The 18,947-nt window shown below is 45.9% G+C and overlaps 1 protein-coding gene and 1 pseudogene across 3 annotated transcripts in view; one reads left to right on the plus strand and one right to left on the minus strand.

Annotated features, from left to right (window-relative positions):
- Positions 1-18,947, minus strand: part of UGGT1 (UDP-glucose glycoprotein glucosyltransferase 1) — a 147,172-nt gene that overhangs the window by 38,666 nt on the left and 89,559 nt on the right. For all 3 annotated transcript variants that reach the window (XM_008158130.3, XM_028134827.2, XM_028134826.2), the window contains one exon: positions 4,650-4,745. In XM_008158130.3, the coding sequence (XP_008156352.3) occupies positions 4,650-4,745 (96 nt within the window). The remainder of the gene's footprint in view (positions 1-4,649; positions 4,746-18,947) is intronic.
- Positions 1,124-1,924, plus strand: LOC103301219 (ORM1-like protein 1; annotated as a pseudogene).

The raw sequence follows: 18,947 nt of genomic DNA on the forward strand, positions 1-18,947 counted from the left end.
TGAGTAGAGCAAATGCCAAGGAACGCAGGGGTCACCCACCTTGATGTACACGGGAGTCACTGGGGACCTGTTCCAGCGGACGTGCTGTCAGAAGTCTGGCCTGGGCCAGAGACACTCTTTAGGGCAAGGATGCATGCACACACCCATAATTCAGACCTCAGTTCTTAGGAAAATAAGTAACTTCTGATATAAAGCAAATACTAACACAAACCCAATAAAAAGAATTTCTCTAATTATAATTTGTATCGTAACAGAATTTACAATGAGGGCATTTTAATTGTCTAAGGTTCATGAAGAAAGGGGCTAGTTCTGGAACAGCGGTCGGCAGCCCTGAGGTCCGGAAGGCTGGCACTGCTGCTCCAGAAAGGAGAGCTCTTGCTCAGGCCGCACTGTCTTGGCCATGGAAGGGTGTGTGCAAGGAGACCCAAGTCTCACCCACTGGCAGCCTAGGGATTCGGGAGACACAGCAGCGAGGCAGCGGGGGGGGGCCTCGTTCCAGCCTGGAATCGCCCGTCTGCTCACCCCTGACCTCCCAGGGCTGGGTGAGCAGCACAGGTCGGCCACGCCGCTTTGCTCAGGCAGGTGCGTCAGGACCAAGGGCAGGGCGGGCTCTATCTGACGCTCCTGCTGAATCTAAGGGGCGACTAGGCTGTACACATGCCCCCTCGGGCAAGGGCCACACACACCAACTTAGGGGTTCCTCCTGAGGACACGTAACCGACATCTCACCACGAGGAAACAGCCAGACTGTGAAACGCTACACAAGACACTGGTCTGGATTATTTAAAAAGTCAGCATAAAAGACAAAAAGAAAAAAAGGAGCAGGTAGCTACTTCAGATTAAAAAAGACTGATCAGCCCTAACCCGTTTGGCTCAGTGGATAGAGCATTGGCCTTCGGACTCAAGGGTCCCAGGTTCGATTCCGGTCAAGGGCATGTTCCTTGGTTGCAGGCACATCCCTGGTGGGGGGTGTGCAGGAAGCAGCTGATCGATGTTTCTCTCTCATCGATGTTTCTAACTCTCTATCCCTCTCCCTTCCTCTCTGTAAAAAAATCAATAAAATATAATAAATAAAAAAAAGACTGATCAAAACGAAATAGCTGTAAAGGTGATTACGAGGGCGATGGAGAGGTTTGAACTGTGCGTTACCGAATGTGACTGGCTCAGGAGTAAGTGCGGAGACGGCACTGGGGTGAGACACGCCGAAGAATTCAGGCATGATGTGTAAGGGTGTCTGCAGGCCGTTTCAAGTAATTCAGAAAATATGTGAGTGCACGTTTGTACGAAGACACATACACTTGGGATGTGTTATACGCTCATGCACACACAGATGAGAGGTAAACATGGCATTTGTTAACCGAATCCAGGGCTCTGGAGCCGGCCGCTGGGGGGGGGGGGCGGAGGGGCAAACGTGAATGTTGGAGGTGCCCACAGCGAGGTGAACCCCAACACCTGGCAATGAGCAGCCGGGGACGTGGCGCACACATGCGGTGGGCGTTGGCTCGCTTCATGCTGTCTTGCTCAGCGTTCCCTGCTTCAGTGCTCCTGGGGCGTGGACCTAACACGTTACAAGTGAGCTGGGAGGCGTGTTTCTGCATGCCGTAAAAGGAACACCTTTGAAACTCCCGGCCAGGGCAAAGCACGGCTCCTAACTCCTTGGAACAACTGGACTATGGAGTCCAGTTCACATCTTCACGGAGGTTTCTCACAATTTCTCCAACAATTCTGTATTTCCTGGCAAGTTTCTGTACGAAGTAGCTCCAACTCACTTCATGCTGAACAGCTCCTCTCCTGAGTGTGCCAGTTCCCAAAGTGTCACGGCTGCACGGAGTTCGGATTTTTGGAATTAACCAGTATTGAAAAGCTTTGAAACGGAAGAAAAGCTTTTACAGCTACTGAGTTGCCTGTAAGGAAGGAGTGGCTGGTAAACACTGCTTCCCTGATAGTGTGAGGTGAGGCATTTACACGGAGAGCCTAGCGCTGGTCTTCACGTGCTGTGTGGAAGTGCATTCTTACTGGAGGATGCCTGTGTTCAATGCATCTGGTGCCTTTCTCAAGAGCGGCTTTAGAGGTAGGCTGGGCAGGCCCAGCTTATAAGTTAAATGGCTATAGAATGAGGGTGTAGTAGATAAATCCCAGGAAATAAGATTTATAAGAAACTAAGACCAGCTTAGTTTATAACGAATGGGCATTATGTTAGGAGGAGAAACTTTCCAATCATTCTGCCATGGTGAGTTTAAGCCAACTTACATGTAAACCAAAACCATCTCTTCCCAAGCCTGGTGTGGGGTGTTTTTTGCCATATATGTCCCTCCTGTGCTGTGTAAGAGGACATAGCCCTCTCAGTTACATCAGCCAATGCCTACCTTGTGAGGGGACTTTGTCCCCCTCATTTTGCTGGCTCAACAGTGTGTGTTGATGATGAGATCGTTGTCACATTGAGTAACTTAGTTCAGGAAGGTCCACGTTCACGACTGACTGGCCATAGAAGGTAGTTGGGCATCTTACAGCCTGAGTCAGCCTTCCAGTTGTGAGACAAAACGGGGTTTGCTGCCTTTGCAGACCCAAGGCTGCTAAGCCAATTACGAAAATAATTTATTTCCCAGTTAAAGTGTATTCTAACTTAAAAGTCTCTGCCTATGTGATTGAGCAATCTCATTACTTAAGTCTGCCATTCCTTAGAGAAGGAATTAGAGAGGACAGTTACACAGCCAGCTTGTGGTTTGGCAGCAACTGCTTCTCGAGCACTCGTACCACAGTAACTAACGGAGTCTTTTTCAGCAGGTCTGCAGTTAAAGATACACCGTCTTTTCTTGGTCCTCCTGCTCTCAGTCCCCTTACTTTTCCCACTATTTGGACTTCCAGTACATGAATCTTCCTGTAGATGACCCAGTATGGTAACTTTCCAAAGCAGCAGTCATACTGAATTCTTGTGACTTAGACAAGTTGCTAACATTAATTGCAAGAAGTAACTATATACAACTTTGAGAAGTAAATATTTCCAAAAAACAAAGTTCTGATATGGGATGAAACTGAGAAACCTAGTAATATTTGTAAACAAAATTGAGTGAAAAGTTATAGACCAACTTAAAATCATATTTTTTCAATAAACTGACTTTTGGGGGTAATGATCATTGTTTTACATTTCAAAAGTACTGACTTTAGAAATCAGTTGTATGACAATGCCTTTGTATGTTTGTCTTCTCTCATGTATTTTTCCCCCCGTATATTTTTAAATACTTCAATAAAGTTTTTCTCCGGTGTAGGAAAAAAAAAAAAGGTAAGTCTAGGTTAAATATATTTGGGTGTTCACTGTAACAGCCTTTCAACTATTCTCTTGGTTTGAAACTTTTCCAAATAAAAAACTTGAGGGAAAAGACAAGGACATCCTCATAATGCTAAACTCATTTTTATTTTATTGAAAACAAAACAGTTTTCAATAAAAGATGAACAAGAAAAGTGTTCTAACAAATTCTGTTTCTTCTTGAATATCAGAAAATTACAACTGATCCATGTAATTAAATGCTGTTTTCTGAAAGGATGCATTCAGAACTAATGCAGGTGGATTTAGAAATAAATGGATTTAGACAACTGAGATCTGTATAGAAGCTTTACATATGAATACACATGAGAACCATAGGCCAGACAAACTTTCCAATCATGGAAGAACTCACACACAGACTCTATGTGAAAAGCAGACGGGTCTGAGGGAAAGGCAGCCTAAGACTGTGTGCTCCGAGGGGCTGCCCGCAGGGCGCCACCCTCTGCCTCGGCCCGCTGCTCTCAGGCACAAACTCGGTGACAGACATGGTTCTGCACACGGGAGCCAGCATTTGCTCGGGAAGCTCTGGGGACAGTGCTCACTATCGCCAGCCTGACCCGGAGCAAAGCCGAACGTGCCGAGTGTGGTGCTTCGGGAAGAGTGGAAGCTGCCCGGGAACCCGACGCGCCCTGTCCAGGAGCAACTGAAAGCAGTGACGCTCCTGCAGAGGGTCCGGGATGGTCGGCAGATCTTGTTGTGAAGACGGAAGAGCCAGTGAGTGAAGAGGCAGGAGAAATACACAGTCTACTAGGATGGGAAAGTGGAGCCCGAATAAAGCAGATGTGACACCTCAACTAGCACAGCTCCTGAAGTGCGTGGTGGCAGGACAGAGCCCACTGAGTAACACCAACGGGAGAAGAAACGCCTTCCAGCAGCACTCCTGGAAGAAGATGCCCTGCTCTAATGGCTGCAGACACACAACATGCATCTTTATCTCAACGCCCTGTGACTTTCCGGTGAGGCTACAGTTATAACCTTCAGAATTCCGGAAACTATCTGTGGTAAAACCCAGTTATAAAAACCATGTAGTTCAAGGATAACATTGTAATCTTAAGCCTTATATAACATTGTAACTTTCAAAATACATAGTGACCTTTCCATTGGATATAACCAGCAGCGGAGAAAAGTTTTGTTAGTTGTACAGTGTCTGATGAAGAACAAAACTATGTTAATTTTACAATATACTGTATTTGCTGGTGCTATTTTTATACAGAGAAGCAACAGCGTTGTAGGAAAACAAGAAACAGTTTAGTAATAAAACATTCAAGTTCATTAAAAAAAAGTTCAATATTCAAGGATACACACAAATTCAATGTTAGTCCCATACCTGTGTCTGTCTTCAAAAAACTGGTACTCGATTCTTGTGTCTCCTTTTGGTTGAGCAGACAGGAGAGCGTCCACCTTCATCACCAAGTCACTTGCCCTGAAAGATGTGGTTGGTAAAAATTCAACGTCTCTTTAAGCAGCAAGTTTTTCCAATTACTGCTGAACACAGTATAAGCAGCTAGAATAGTGAACCCAACAAGAAGAAAGTCTGAATTTTGTATCAACAGGCATGAAAAAAGTACTGATTTTGAGAATGGTGAGTTTTATAACTTTGGGGAAGGTACTGATTTTTCCCTATGTGAATGGAGATGATATTTTGGAAGTGGCTGAGCATCGATCTATGAACCCGGAGGTCACGGTTCGATTCCCAGTCAGGGCACACGCCCGGATTGTGAGCTCGATCCCCAGTGGGGGGCGTGCAGGAGGCAGCCGACCCATGATTCTCTCTCATCATGGATGTTTCTATCTCTCTCTCCCTCTCCCTGAAATCAACAAAAATATACTTTAAAAAAAAAAAAAAAAAAAGGGACTTCATAAAGGCTCGCAGGCACCGCGATCAGAGCCGCGGCGGGGCTCCCGGAGGCGGAGGGCAGTCTCCTCCTGCAGGCCTGTCCCGGAGGAAGCTGGCCGTGATGAGGGAAGGGTGCGCTCCAAGGGGGGCTGCATGGGCACCAGGGAGAGACCCTGACCGGCAAGGAAATTCTAACAGCATTAGAATCAACCCTTCGGCAGCCCCGTAACTACCTCATTCCCTAATTCACCCAGGACAGGCTCGGAGCCATCTCCGGTGAATGAGAGGCAAGGCTTTTGGGCATAGTCTGGCTATTACACACTAGTCCACATAGACTCCACGGGGCTACCCCCAAACCTCCACAGGAAGGGGGAGTGATCCCTGGCACCACCACACCAAGCCCATGCCTATGCCCATGACAGGGTGGCTTCAAGTCATAGGCACCTCCTGGCCTGCATCAGGAAACGGCTCAGGGCGTCACTTCAGAGCCACGGAGGTACAGGGCACCTCTTTATCTGTAAGGAAAAAGATCCTTTGCCATATCACCCAAGACTGGGCAAAGAGACTAATTTGGCAACTACTGAAGTCAACACCTCACTAAGACACACATCTTGAATTCTACAGTATGATGGTATTATGACAAAGATGAATAAAATCCCAGAACTTTTAAATTTTATATACTCCACTACACAACAAAGAACAAGATCAAAAGTGTGAAAGGGCAACCCATGAAGTGGGAGAAACCGTTCCATCTCATACATGTGTGAAGTGTTGCTACCAAGAACATATATGAAGAACTCCTACAAATCAGCAACAATGAACAAAATGAGCGAAGGACTTGGGCATTTTTTCAAAGATATACAGATGGCCAATGAGCACATGAAAAGATGTTCAATATCACTAATCCTTAGTACATACCAAACCAAAGAGATACCACTTCAGACCCATTAGTATGGGTATTATGAAAACAACACAGTAACAAGTGTTGGTGAGGATGTGGAGAACTTGGAATCCTTATCATTCCTGGTGAGAAGTAAAACGACCTAGCCTCTATGACAGCACTGATAGGAGGGCCGGAAACATGTGTGGCACTTAAGAATTGAATGGGATACCTTGGGCCGTAGGTGGTTTGGCTCAGTGGATAGAGTGTCAGCCTGCAGACTGAAGGGTCAGCCAAGGGCACGTACCCCAGTTGCAGGTTCCTCCCTGGCCTGGGCCCTGGTCAGGGAGTGTGCAGGAGGCAGCTGATTCATGTTTCTCTCTCATTGATGTTTCTAGCTCTCTATCCCTCTCCCTTCCTCTCTGTAAAATATCAATAAAATATATTAAAGAAAAAGAAGAAGGAAGGGAGGGAGGGAGGGAGGGAGGGAGGGAGGGAGGGAGGGAGGGAGGGAGGGAGGAGGGAGGGAGGGAGGGATACTTCGTCTTCAGAAGTGCTCTGAGGTACCAGGGGTCCCAGCCCCACACCAAGTCCCCCTCCCCACCCCCAGCCAGGGTTCCAGTGCCAAGCAGAGAAGTCCCCATAACTTCTGGGTATAAACCAGCAAGGACTGTGGCTGAGTGACATGGAGGCTGCTGGAGTCCCAGGTGTTGCCCTTAAAGGGCCGGCACATGAACTTACTCAAACTCACTCACTCTGAGCTCCAGCGCTGGGGCAGTGGCTCAAAAGGCACATCAGGGACGTTCAGGGAGGAACTGAGGTGTCTGGCATCAGAGTGGAAGCTGAAGAGCCGGCCTTCTCGCAGACAGAAGCGCTGGCAGAGGCCACTGCTCCTCTGCTGAGCCGCCACCACACCAGAGCCAGCAGGCGGAGCCTGATCTGGTTGGTCTCTACCAACCCGGCCAACACTGTGTGCCCCATCTTTATGACTCCCCGAGACCCCGCCCCATACAACTTACACACCCACCTAAGCCATTTCCATCCTAAAATCTCTTAAAGGTTCACAAACCCCACACAAGCAGCATCTGGCCGAGGCATGCCATACACTTTTTGCTAAGTGGCTCCAAGCCTGGCAGTCGCAGCAACTGGCCACAGTACGCAGTTTGATCTTTCTTAGGCTCCTCCAAGCCACCACAAATAGCATCCATCTGCAGATTGTTTTGTAGGTCATGCTGGGTAGCCCTGGCAGGGTACATACAGGTGGCAGCTGATTTTGGCCTGCCCCTCCAGGTAGGCCCCAGGGCCAGCACAACTGATGGTCAGCTTCAGAGCATGCAAGTTCACCACCCAAATACTAACCCAAGTGACACATTCAAGGGGTGAACTTTTCGGGCATCAAGGCCCTAGTGAAGTGAGTACTGCTCCATCAGGTAAGCCCCTGCACAACAGCTCCCCATTGTGGTTGCAACTAATCCTTGCAGCCAATCAGCCTGGGGATAAATCCCTCCCATTGACCTGTCCAAAGCAATCAAGGTTCCACTCTAACAAGAGGGGGCACACAGGCCACACTGGGGGTACACCAGTGCGGTGATCAGGGAGGCTCCTCCACCAGGCCCACCAGGATTACTGATACAACAGGCCGTTCTACCAAGACCGGATATACAGCAGCTCTACCTAATACAAGCACATCAATGCATCAAACGATGAGACAAAGAAACATGTCCCAAATGAAACAACAGAACAATACTCCAGAAAAATAAAGAAATAAAATAAAAAGGAGAGAAGCAATCTATCAGATGCAGGTTCAAAACACAGGTTATAAGGATGCTCAGTGAGAACTTCAACAAAAAGATAGGAAACATAAAAATGGAGGTAGGAATCATAAAAAATAACCAATCAGAAATAAAGACTAAAAGAACTGAAATGAGGAATACATTACAGGTAATCAACAGTAGAGTAGATAAAGCAGAGAGTCAAATTAGCAATTAGAAAGAAAAGGAAGCAGAAATCACCCAATCTGAACAGAAAAAAAGAATTTAAAAAAGGTGACAGTTTAAGGGACCTCTGGGTAGCATGACAACATTCATATCATAGGGGTACCAGAAGGTGAAGAGAAAAAGCAAGGAAATGAAAACCTAGTTGAAGAAATAATGACAGGAAACTTCCCCAACCTGAAGGAAAAAGACACACAAGTCCAGGAAGAACAAGATGAACCCAAAGAGGCCACACCAAAACACATCATGATTAAAATGCCAATAGTTAAAGACAAAGAGATAATCCTAAAAGCAGCAAGAGAAAAGCATAAGATCCCATGAGACTATTAGCTCATTTCTCAACAGAAACTTTGCAGATCGAAAGGATTAGCACAAAATATTCAAAGTGTTGAAAAGCAGGGTCCTACAAACAAGACTACTCTACCCAGCAAAACTATCATTTCTAATCAAAGGGCAGTTAAGGAGCTTCCCAGCCAAGAAAAAGCTAAAGGAGCCTCTATGACAACACTGATCACCACCAAACCAGTGTTATAAGAAACTAGAGGCCCGGTGCATGAAATTCGTGCACGGAGGGGGGTTGTCCCTCAGCCCAGCCTGTACCCTCTCCAATATGGGACATCCCTCTCACAATCCAGGACTGCTGGCTCCCAACTGCTTGCCTGCCTGCCTTCCTGATTGCCCCTAACCGATTCTGCCTGCCAGCCTGTTTGCCCCCAACTTCCCTCCTCTGCCGGCCTGGTCACCCCTAACTGCCCTCTCCTGCAGGGTTGATCACCTCCAACTGCCCTCCCTTGCAGGCCCGGTCCTTCTCAACTGCCCTCCCTTGCAGGCCGGGTGCCTCCCAACTCACCTCTCCTGCTGGCCATCTTGTGTCCACATGGGGGCAGGATCTTTGACCACATGGGGGCAGCTATATTGTATGTTGCAGTGATGATCAATCTGTATATTACTCTTTTATTAGATAGGATAGAGGCCTGGTACAGGGGTGGGGGCCAGCTGGTTTGCCCTGAAGGGTGTCCTGGATCAGGTGGGGGTTCCCTTGGGGCGTGGGGCGGCCTGAGCAAGGGGCCTGTGGTGGTTTGCAGGCCGGCCATGCCCCCTGGCAACCCAAGCAGAGGCCCTGGTATCTGGAATTTATTCTCCTTCTACAATTGAAACTTTGTAGCCTAGAGCGGAACCAAGCCTGGGGCTCCCTCCGAGGCCGGCAGCCATTTCTGTTGGGGTTATAATTGAAACTTTGTTGCCTTAAGCAGGTGGGCCTGGCCAGGGTGTGCAGAAAGCTTTGTTTCCCCTGTTGCCAGCGGCAACCCTGGCCTGCTCTCTCAAGCTCCATTCTACCGCCATTTGTTTGAATTTGTTTACCTTCTATAATTGAAACTTTGTAGCTTGAGTGGAGGCTTAGGCCTGGCAAGGGCAGGCTGAAAGCTTGGCTTCCTCTGTTACCTAGGAAACCTTCCTCTCTGTGGCTGTAGCCATCTTGGTTTGGGTTAATTTGCATGCTCTCTCTGATTGGATGGTGGGCGTGGCTTGTGGGTGTGTCGAAGGTATGGTCAATTTGCATATTTGTCTATTATTAGGTAGGATATTAAAATGACTTATTTAAGAGGAAATAAAGAACACATAAATATAAATAATAAAATGAAAATAAGTATATGCCTATCAATAACCACTTTAATATAAATGAAATAAATGTTCCAATCAAAAGACAGAAGTTATTAAGTGGATCAGAAAACAAGACCCATATACACTGAGTGGCCAATTATTATGATCTCTGAACGCATAATAATCTGGCCACTCAGTGTATATCCTATATAATAAAAGGCAAATATGCAAATTGTCCCCTCGACCAGGAGTTCGACCAGCAGGCAGGCCAGCCAACCGCCCATGTCCCCTCCCCCTGGCCAGGCTGGTTGGACTGCACCCATGGACAAATTCATGCACTGGGCCTCTAATATATATATACTGAGTGGCCAGATTATTATGCATTCAGAGATCATAATAATATGGCCACTCAGTGTATATGCTGTATACAGAAACCCACCACAGGTCAAAAGATACTGAAAGTAAAGTGATAATAAAATATATTTCATATAAATGGAAATTTTAAAAAGCTGGGGCAGCAGTATATCAGAAAAAATAGACTTTAATACAAAGGCTATAGTAAAAGACAAACAAATACACTACATAATAATAAAGGGAGTAACCCAACAAGAGGATATACTTCTTGCAAACATGTAAGCACCCAACCAAGGAGCATCCAAACATATAAAGGATATCTTGTTGGACACAAAGGGAGAGAATGACAGTAGTACTGTCATATAGGGGATTTACACCCCATTGACATCAATGGATAGATCTTCCAGACAGAACATTAACAAATAAACAGGCTTCTATATACTAGAAGCCGATGCATGAAGATTCGTGCTAGAATGGGCTTTCCTTTCCCTGGCTGCCAGCACCACCTTTCCACTCCGGCCCAGCACCTTTCCATTCAGGCCCTGGAGCCACCTCTTTCGCTCTGGGAGCCGCCTCTTTCCTCTCCAGCCCCTCCTTCCCACACTGCCAGAGGCCCTGAGAGACTGGGGGTGGGGCAGAATGCCCGTCACTCGGCAGCCGAGTATGCAAATTAACTGCCATCTTTGTTGGGTTAATTTGCATATCACTCCTGATTGGCTGGTGGTGTAGCAGAGGTACAGTCAATTTACACGTTTGTCTATTATTAGGTAAGATATAAAAGGCGAAGTGACCTTTTGTTCGACTGTCCGACTGCCCGGTACATATGACACGCACTGGCAAGCCTATCTAATAAAAGGGTAATATGAAAATTAACCATCACTCCGTCACAAAGATGGTGGCACCCATAGCCACAAGATGGCGGCGCCCAGTCTCCTCAGCCACGCGGAGTCTCCCAGTCCTCGGGGGGCAGCCGCTGAGAGTGGGCAGTGTGAGCAGCCTGATGGGATGCTTACTTCGTCGCCACAGTGACGAGGCAACCGTTCCACTCCAGCCCTGTGGAGGGCCTCTGGGCGGCCGAGGCCTCTGGGGGACACGGGGCCAGCCCACGGGAGCGCAGGCCCGGAGAGGAGATGGTGGGCCCGACTCCCGCGGAAGCTGCGCGGCTCCTGGCGGTGTGCTGTGGTTCCCACGGCTCCCACGGAAGTGGCGGGCGGCCTACTGCACGCGATATCGTACGATGGGCTACTTGTTTAAAAATAAACATTGACTCGCGCATGCGCGATACATATAAAGCTCTTGCTGTAGCCCAATCGCATGCATGTGTTTCAATGTGTCACTGTCATTTGTGAATCTGGTTGGCACTTCTATTATAGAGAAAGGGCGAATAGCGGTATTAAAATATTTCTTCTATTCATTTCCTTTCAATGTGCACGAATCCATGCACCGGGCCACTAGTATGACATATTAGCCTAAATGGATTTAATGGACGTTAATAAAGCATTTCACACCAAAGCAGCAGAATGCACATTCTTTTCAAGTACACATGGTACATTTTCTAGAATAAATCACATATTAGGCCACAATAGAAGTCTCAAAAAAAATTTAAAGAAACTGAAATCATATCAAGCATCTCTGACGAAAATGGTATGATATTAGAAATCAACTGAAAGAAAAAAACTAAAAGCACAAACACATGGAGGTTACATAACATGCTACTAAACAATGAATGGGCCAACAATGAGATCAAAGAAGAAATCAAAAGATATCTTGAGACAAATGAAAATAAAAACACAACTACTCACAAACTATGGGACAGAGCAGCCAGAGCAGCGCCTTTCCACCTGCCTTAGCACGGAGGAGGGGAAAGGGAAGTGGGTCAGCCCATGGGCTCGCAAGGGCAGACCCTTTCCCGCCTTCGCCTCCCATTCTTGGGCTGAGTGTCAGGGCTCGGCTCTAGCCGAGCGGTGTTGCTACAGTGTCCAAGCCCAGGGCTGGGCTGCCCGGTGCCTGAGCTGCGGTGCTCTGCTCACCAATGCCCTTGCCCATGTGGCCATTGCCATGCAGGGCATTGGCCCTCCCGCCACCCCTCGGCGGGCCCTCCCTGATGGTGGTAATAGCAGCATTCAGTGGGAAAGGCTAGTGGACCACAGGTGCCCAATCCCGCAGGGCGGAGACTGGGTTGGCAGGCGAAACTGTGCGCACCTTGCAACACAGAGTGCGGAGGATGGGCAGCCAGCGTGCTTGGTCTCAGGCCCGGTCCCAGGGCGAGGCAGGGCAGCCCCCCAGCCTGCAGGCAATACCTTGCCCCTTGGAGGGACCTGCCCCACTACTCGTATATGGCAAAGTTTCTCGTCGAGCTCCTGTGCTGCATGTTGCTGAGCAAGGGTACCTTTCCCATGTGTGAGCCCAAGAGTCACTACCAAGTTGGCCTGAAATCAGGCATGAAGCAAAAGGTCACAACCCACGCTGTAGTCTCCAGTTCTTCTGGACAGGAATATGTCTGACACCTTTCCCAAAGACCACCGTTTTCAGGACATTGTGTAGTGAGAAGTCCTTATCTGATTGCAAAAAGGAACAGCAATGGAAACCTTCGATGTACAGCAGCATAACTCCAGTCTGCTCTACAAGCCCTCTGATCGAGAAGCCAATTGGCAAAATTCTTCAGCAATCCTGGAGAAACAGTTACTCTTGCTTTTTTTAAAAGTATACCAGGCCTAAGCAGCCTGCCCCCGTCTGAGGAGCAGCAGCTGCGTGAGCAGCCCGCCCAAGTCCGAGAAGCAGCAGCCACACAAGCAGACCACACCTGTTCAGGAGCAGCAGCCGTGCGAGCAGCCTGCCCCCGTCCAAGGATGAGCAGCTCCGCGAGCAGCCCACCCCTATCCAAGGAGCAGCAGCCTCATGAGCAGCTGGCCCCCATCCGAGGAGTAGCAGCTGCACATGCAGCCTGCCCCCGCCAGCCAGAGGAGCCACCACTGCTGTGAGCAGCGCCCATGAGAGAAGCCGCCGCCAACAGAGGAACAGCTGCTGCTGCAACCACCCAAGGAGCAGCTGCCGCCTGAGGAGCAGTCCCCACATGACTCGACACATAGATCCTTCGGTGAGAGCAAAAATGGAGAGACAAAGAAACCCTCAAAGGAAAGAAAAGGAGGAATCACCAGAGAAGCAGCTAAGTGAAATGGAGGCATGCAATTATCAGAAAAAGAATTCAGAATAAGGATCATACAGTTCACAAACCGGATGGACGAAAAAAATCAACAACTTATGTAAGAATCAAGAAGAAATAAAAAGTGATATAGCTGCAATAAAAAAAACACCATGGAAAGTTTCAACAGTGGACTAGAGGACCAAATTAGCGAATTAGAAGACAGGGAAGCAAAACACACTCAAACTAAACTGCAACTGGAGAAAAAAAAATTAAAAGACAGGAGGAGAGCCTAAGGGAGCTATGGAAAAACATGAAACGAAGCAACATATGAATAATAGGGGTGCCAGAACAACAGGAAGAGGAACATGGGTTAGAAGAACTATTTGAAGAAATAATGTCAGAAAACTTCCCTGATGTGGGGAAGAAAAAAGTTACACAAGCACAGAGAGTCCCAAACAAGATGAACCCGAAAAGACCCACACCAAGACGCATCGTAATTACGATGGTAAATGTTCAGGACAAAAAGAGAATCATAAAGGCTGCAAGAGAGAGACAGAACATTATGTACAAGAAATATTCCATTAGATTATGAAATGATTTCTCAACAGAAACAAAGCAGGCCAGAAAAGAATGGAAGGAAATTTACAAAGTGATGCAAAACAAAGTACTGAATCCAAGAATACTCTATCCAGCAAGGCTATCATTCAAAACTGAAGGGGAAATAAGGAGCTTCACAGACAAAAAAAAAAAAAAAAAAAAGGCTATGGGAGTTTATCACCACCAAACCAGCAATGCAAGAAATGCTAAAGGGAATACTGTAAAAAGAAGAAATAAAAAGGGAAAAAGGAAAAAAGGCACAAAAAATAAAAATGGCTACAAACAGGTACCTATCAATAACAACTTTAAATGTAAATGGACTAAATACTCCAATCAAAAGACATCAAGTGGCTGAATGGATAAAAAAGAATGACCCATATATATGCTGTCTATAAGAAACCCACCTCAGAACAAGGGACTCACACAGACTGAAAGTGTAGGGTGTAAAAATATCTTCCAGGCAAATGGAAATGAAAAAAGAGCTGGGGTAGCAATACTTATATCTGACAAAATAGACCTCAAAGTAAAGGCTATAACAAGAGATAAGGAAGGCCACTTCATAATACTAAAGGGATCGATACAACAAAAGGATATAACCCTGGTAAACATATATGCACGCAATGCAGAAGCACCCAAATACATAAAAAAACTCCTAGAAGATATCAAGGGAGAGATCGACAACAATACAATCATAGTAGCGGATGTTAATACACCACTGACATCACTGGATAAATCCTCTAGACAAAAAATAAGCAAAGGAACATCATTTCTAAATAACGCACTAGATCAGATGGAATTAACTGACATCTTCAGAACATTTCACCCCAAAGCCACGGAATATACGTCCTACTCAAGTGCACATGGGACATTTTCAAAGATAGACCACATATTGGGTCACAGGCAAAGTCTCCCCAAATTCAAGAAAATTGAAATCACATCAAGCATCTTCCCAGACCACTGCTGGTGGGAATGCAGACTGGTGCAGCCACTGTGGAGAACAGTATGGCGTTTCCTCAAAAAACTAAAATGGAACTCCCATTTGACCTAGTGATCCCACTGCTAGGAATATATCCCAAGAAACTAGAAACACCAATCAGAAAGGATATATGCACCCCTATGTTCATAGCAGCACAATTCACCATAACTAAGATTGGGAAACAGCCTAAATGCCCATCATTTAGAGTGAATTAAAAAACTGTGGTACATCTACACAATAGAATACTACACTGTTGTACAAAAGAAGGATTTCTTATCATTTGCAACAGCATGATGCAACTGGAGAGCATTATGCTAAGCAAAATAAGCCAGTCAGAGAAATATAAATATCACATGATCTCACTCATTTGTGGAATATAATAAGCATACACTGATGAAGAAAAACAGATCCAGAGACAGAGAAGCATCAATCAGACTGTCAAACCTCAGAGGGAAGGTAGGGGAGGGTGCGGTAAGGGGGAGAAATCAACCAAAGGACTTGTATGCATGCATATAAGCCTGTCCAATGGACACAGACATTAGGGGGTGAGGGCTTGAGTGTGGGGGTGGGGGAGCAATGCAGGGATGAGCACACATATGTAGTAACTTAATCGATAAAGAAAAAAATAAAATAAATAAAACATTAACTGTTGCATCCCCCTCACCCAAAAGAAACCTATAGGACACAGCAAAAACATTCCTAAGAGGAAAGTTCATAGTAACACAAAAATAAAGAAAAAACACAAATAAACAATTTAACCTTAGACTAAAAGAACTACAAAAAGAACAACAATCAAAGCCCAAAATGAGTAAAAGGAAGGAAATAATAAAGATCAGGCCAGAAATAAACAAAATAAAATACAAAAATATAATACAAAAAAAAAAAAAATCAATGAAACCAAGAGCTGGTTCTTTAAAAAAGATAAACAAGACTTATAAACTTTAACCATACTCAAGAATAAAAAAAGACAGAAACCAAACAAATCAAACCAGAAATGAAAAAGGTGACACCACAAAAAGACAAAGGATTATAAGAAAACTAGAGGCCCGGTGCACAAAAATTTGTGCACTCAGGGGGGGGGGGGTGTCCCCTCAGCCCAGCCTGTGCCCTCTTGCAGTCCAGGACCCCTCGGGGATGTCTGACTGATGGCTTAGGCCCGCTTCCCAGGGAAGCAGGTCTAAGCTGGCAGTCAGACATCCCTCTGACACCCCAGGAGCACTTGGGGGATGTCCAACTAACGGCTTAGGTCCTCTCAGGAGCGGGCCTAAGCCGTTAGTTGGACATCCTTAGCACTGCCGCGGAGGCGGGAGAGGCTCCCACCACCACCACTGTGCTGGCCAGCCATGAGCCAGCTTCTGGCTGAGCAGCATTACCCCTGTGGAAGCACACTAACTGCCAGGGGGCAGTTCCTGCATTGAGCGTCTGCCCCCTGGTGGTCAGTGCGCATCATAGCAATGGGTTGTTTCTGGTCATTTTGCCTTAAGGTCAATTTGCATATTACCCTTTTACTATATAGGATACTATGAACAATTATATGCCAACAAATTGGACAATATGAAAGAAATGGATAAATTCCTAGAAACAGAAAGAAACAAAATCTATCACCAACAAAAGACTCTATCACCAACAAAATCAAATCCTTCTCAAACTTCTCAAAAAATTCAAGAGGAGGCTAGGCTCCCAAGCTCATTTTACAAGGCCAGCATTATCCTAATTCCAAAACCAGACAAACACACGACAAAAAAGAAAATTACAAGCTATTATCCCTTATAAACATTGATGTAAAAATCCTCAACAAAATATTAGCAAACCAAGTTCAGCAATACATTAGAAAGATCATACACCATGATCAAATGGAATGCAATGTTGGTTCAATATATGCAAATAAATTAATGTGATATCCTCCTATCTAATAAGAGTAATATGCAAATTGACCATCACTCCAACACACAAGATGGCCACCACAAGATGGCCAGCAGGGGAGGGCAGTTGGGAAGGACTAGGCCTGCAAGGGAGGGCAGTTGGGGCAATCAAACCTTCAGGGAAGGGCAGTTGAGGGGTGACCAGGCTGGTAGAGGAGGGAAGTTGGGGGCGACCGGGCCTGCAGGGAAGGAGAGTTGGCAGTTAGGGGTGACCAGGCCTGCAGGGGTGGGCAGTTAGGGGCAAACAGGCTGGCAGGGAAGCGGTTACATAAATCAGGCTAGCAGGGGAGTGGTTAGGGGGTGATCAGGCTAGCAGGCAGAGTGGGTAGGGGCAATCAGGAAGGCAAGCAGGCGAGCAGTTGGAAGCCAGCAGTCCTGGATTGTGAGAGGGATGTCCGACTGCCCCTTTAGGTCCAATCCGGACATAAGGGGCAGTCGGACATCCATCGAGGGGGTCCCAGATTGGAGAGGGTGCAGCTGGACTGAGGGACACACCCCCGTGCATGAATTTTGTGCACTGGGCCTCTAGTATCTAATAAAGAGGGAATATGCTAATTGACCCTCATGCTGTTGCAAAGATGGCAGCGCCCACAGCCAATAGGAGGGAATATGCTAATTGACTGCCATGCCCTCAAAGATGGCAGCGCCCAGTCCCCACAGCCCTGCCTGCCTCCAGAGTCCCCCAGTTCCCTCACCCCCCAGCCACCCAGGGCCAGCCCGAGGCTCAGGTAACCAGTGTCAGCTTAGGTTTCCTCTGCCGGCAGTGGCAAGAGCAGAGGTGTGATGGGGTGTGGCCTTCCCCTGATCACCGGGTCGCCTCCCACCCTGAGGGCTCTTGGTCTGTGAGAGGGGGAAGGCTGGGCTGCGGGAACCCCCTCCAGTGCATGAATTTCCATGCACCAGCCCTCTAGTACAATATAAAAATATAAATTATTTATCATAACAATAAATGCAGAAAAGTTATTTATTTGATAAAATCCAGCATCTATTTATAATAAAAACTTTCAGAAAAATGGGAACAGGGAACATCCCTCAACATAATAAAGGCCATATATGACAAACCCACAGTTAACATCATACTAAATGTGTTGGAAGAATTAATATCATTAAAATGTCCATACTATCCAAAGCAATCTATAAATTCAACACAATTCCTATCAAGATCCCAGTGGCATATTTCATAGAAGTAGAACGAATATTCCAAAAATTTATATGGAACCACAAAAGACCCTGAATAGTCAGCAATTTTTGTAAGAAGAACAAAATAGAAGGTATCACACTGGTTGATATCAAACTATACAAGGCCACAGTAATCCGAAAAGCATGGTACTGGCATAAAAACAGACATAGATCAAAGAAACAGAATAGAGAGCCCATAAATAAACCCATGTCTTTATGGTTGATTAATATTTGACAAAGGAGGCAAGAACATGCAATGGGATGAAGACAGCTTATTCAAGAAATGGTGGTGGGAAACTGGACAGGTACATGCAAAAAAATGAAACTAGACCACCTACTTACACCATACACAAGAATAAACTCAAAATTGATTAAAGACTTAAATGTAAGACACAAAACCATAAAAACCATAGAAAAAACTTTGGCAGTAAACTCTGTCACAATGCTTTTGGTAATTATTTTCTGATATATGTCTTTAGGCAAGAAAAATAAAAGGAAAAAAAATAAAATTAGACAACATCAAACTAAAAAGCTTTTGCACAGCAAATGAAACCATCAATAAAACAAAAAGACAACCTACTGAATGAGAGGAGATATTCACCAATGATACATCAGATAAGGGGTTAACACCCAAAATTTATAAAGAATTCACAGAACAGGATACAAAAACCCCCAAACAATCTGATTAAAAAAAAATTGGCAAAGGACATGAATAGACATTTTTTCAAAGAGGTCAAGAGTCGTATATAAAATGCTCAATGTCACTAATCATCAGAAAAATGAAAATTAAAACCACAATGAGATACCACCGCACACCTGTCAGAATGCTTATCATCAATAAGTCAACAATAAATGTTAGCAAGGATATGGAGAAAAGGGAACTCTCATGCACTGTTGGTGGGAATGCAGGCTGATACAGCTACTGCAGAAAGCAAAGAGTTACCTCAAAAAATGAAAAATGGAACTACCTATGACCCAGCAATTCCACTTCTGGGTATTTATTTGAAGAAACGCAAAACACTAATTTGAAAGGACATATGCAGCCCTAGCAGTTTTGGCTCAGGGGAAAGAGCATCGGCCTGCAGACTGAAGGGTCCTGGGTTTGTTTCTGGCCAAAGGCACATACCTTAGTTGCAGGT

The sequence above is a fragment of the Eptesicus fuscus genome, chromosome 11 (assembly GCF_027574615.1).
Source record: "Eptesicus fuscus isolate TK198812 chromosome 11, DD_ASM_mEF_20220401, whole genome shotgun sequence".
Classification (NCBI taxonomy): domain Eukaryota; kingdom Metazoa; phylum Chordata; class Mammalia; order Chiroptera; family Vespertilionidae; genus Eptesicus; species Eptesicus fuscus.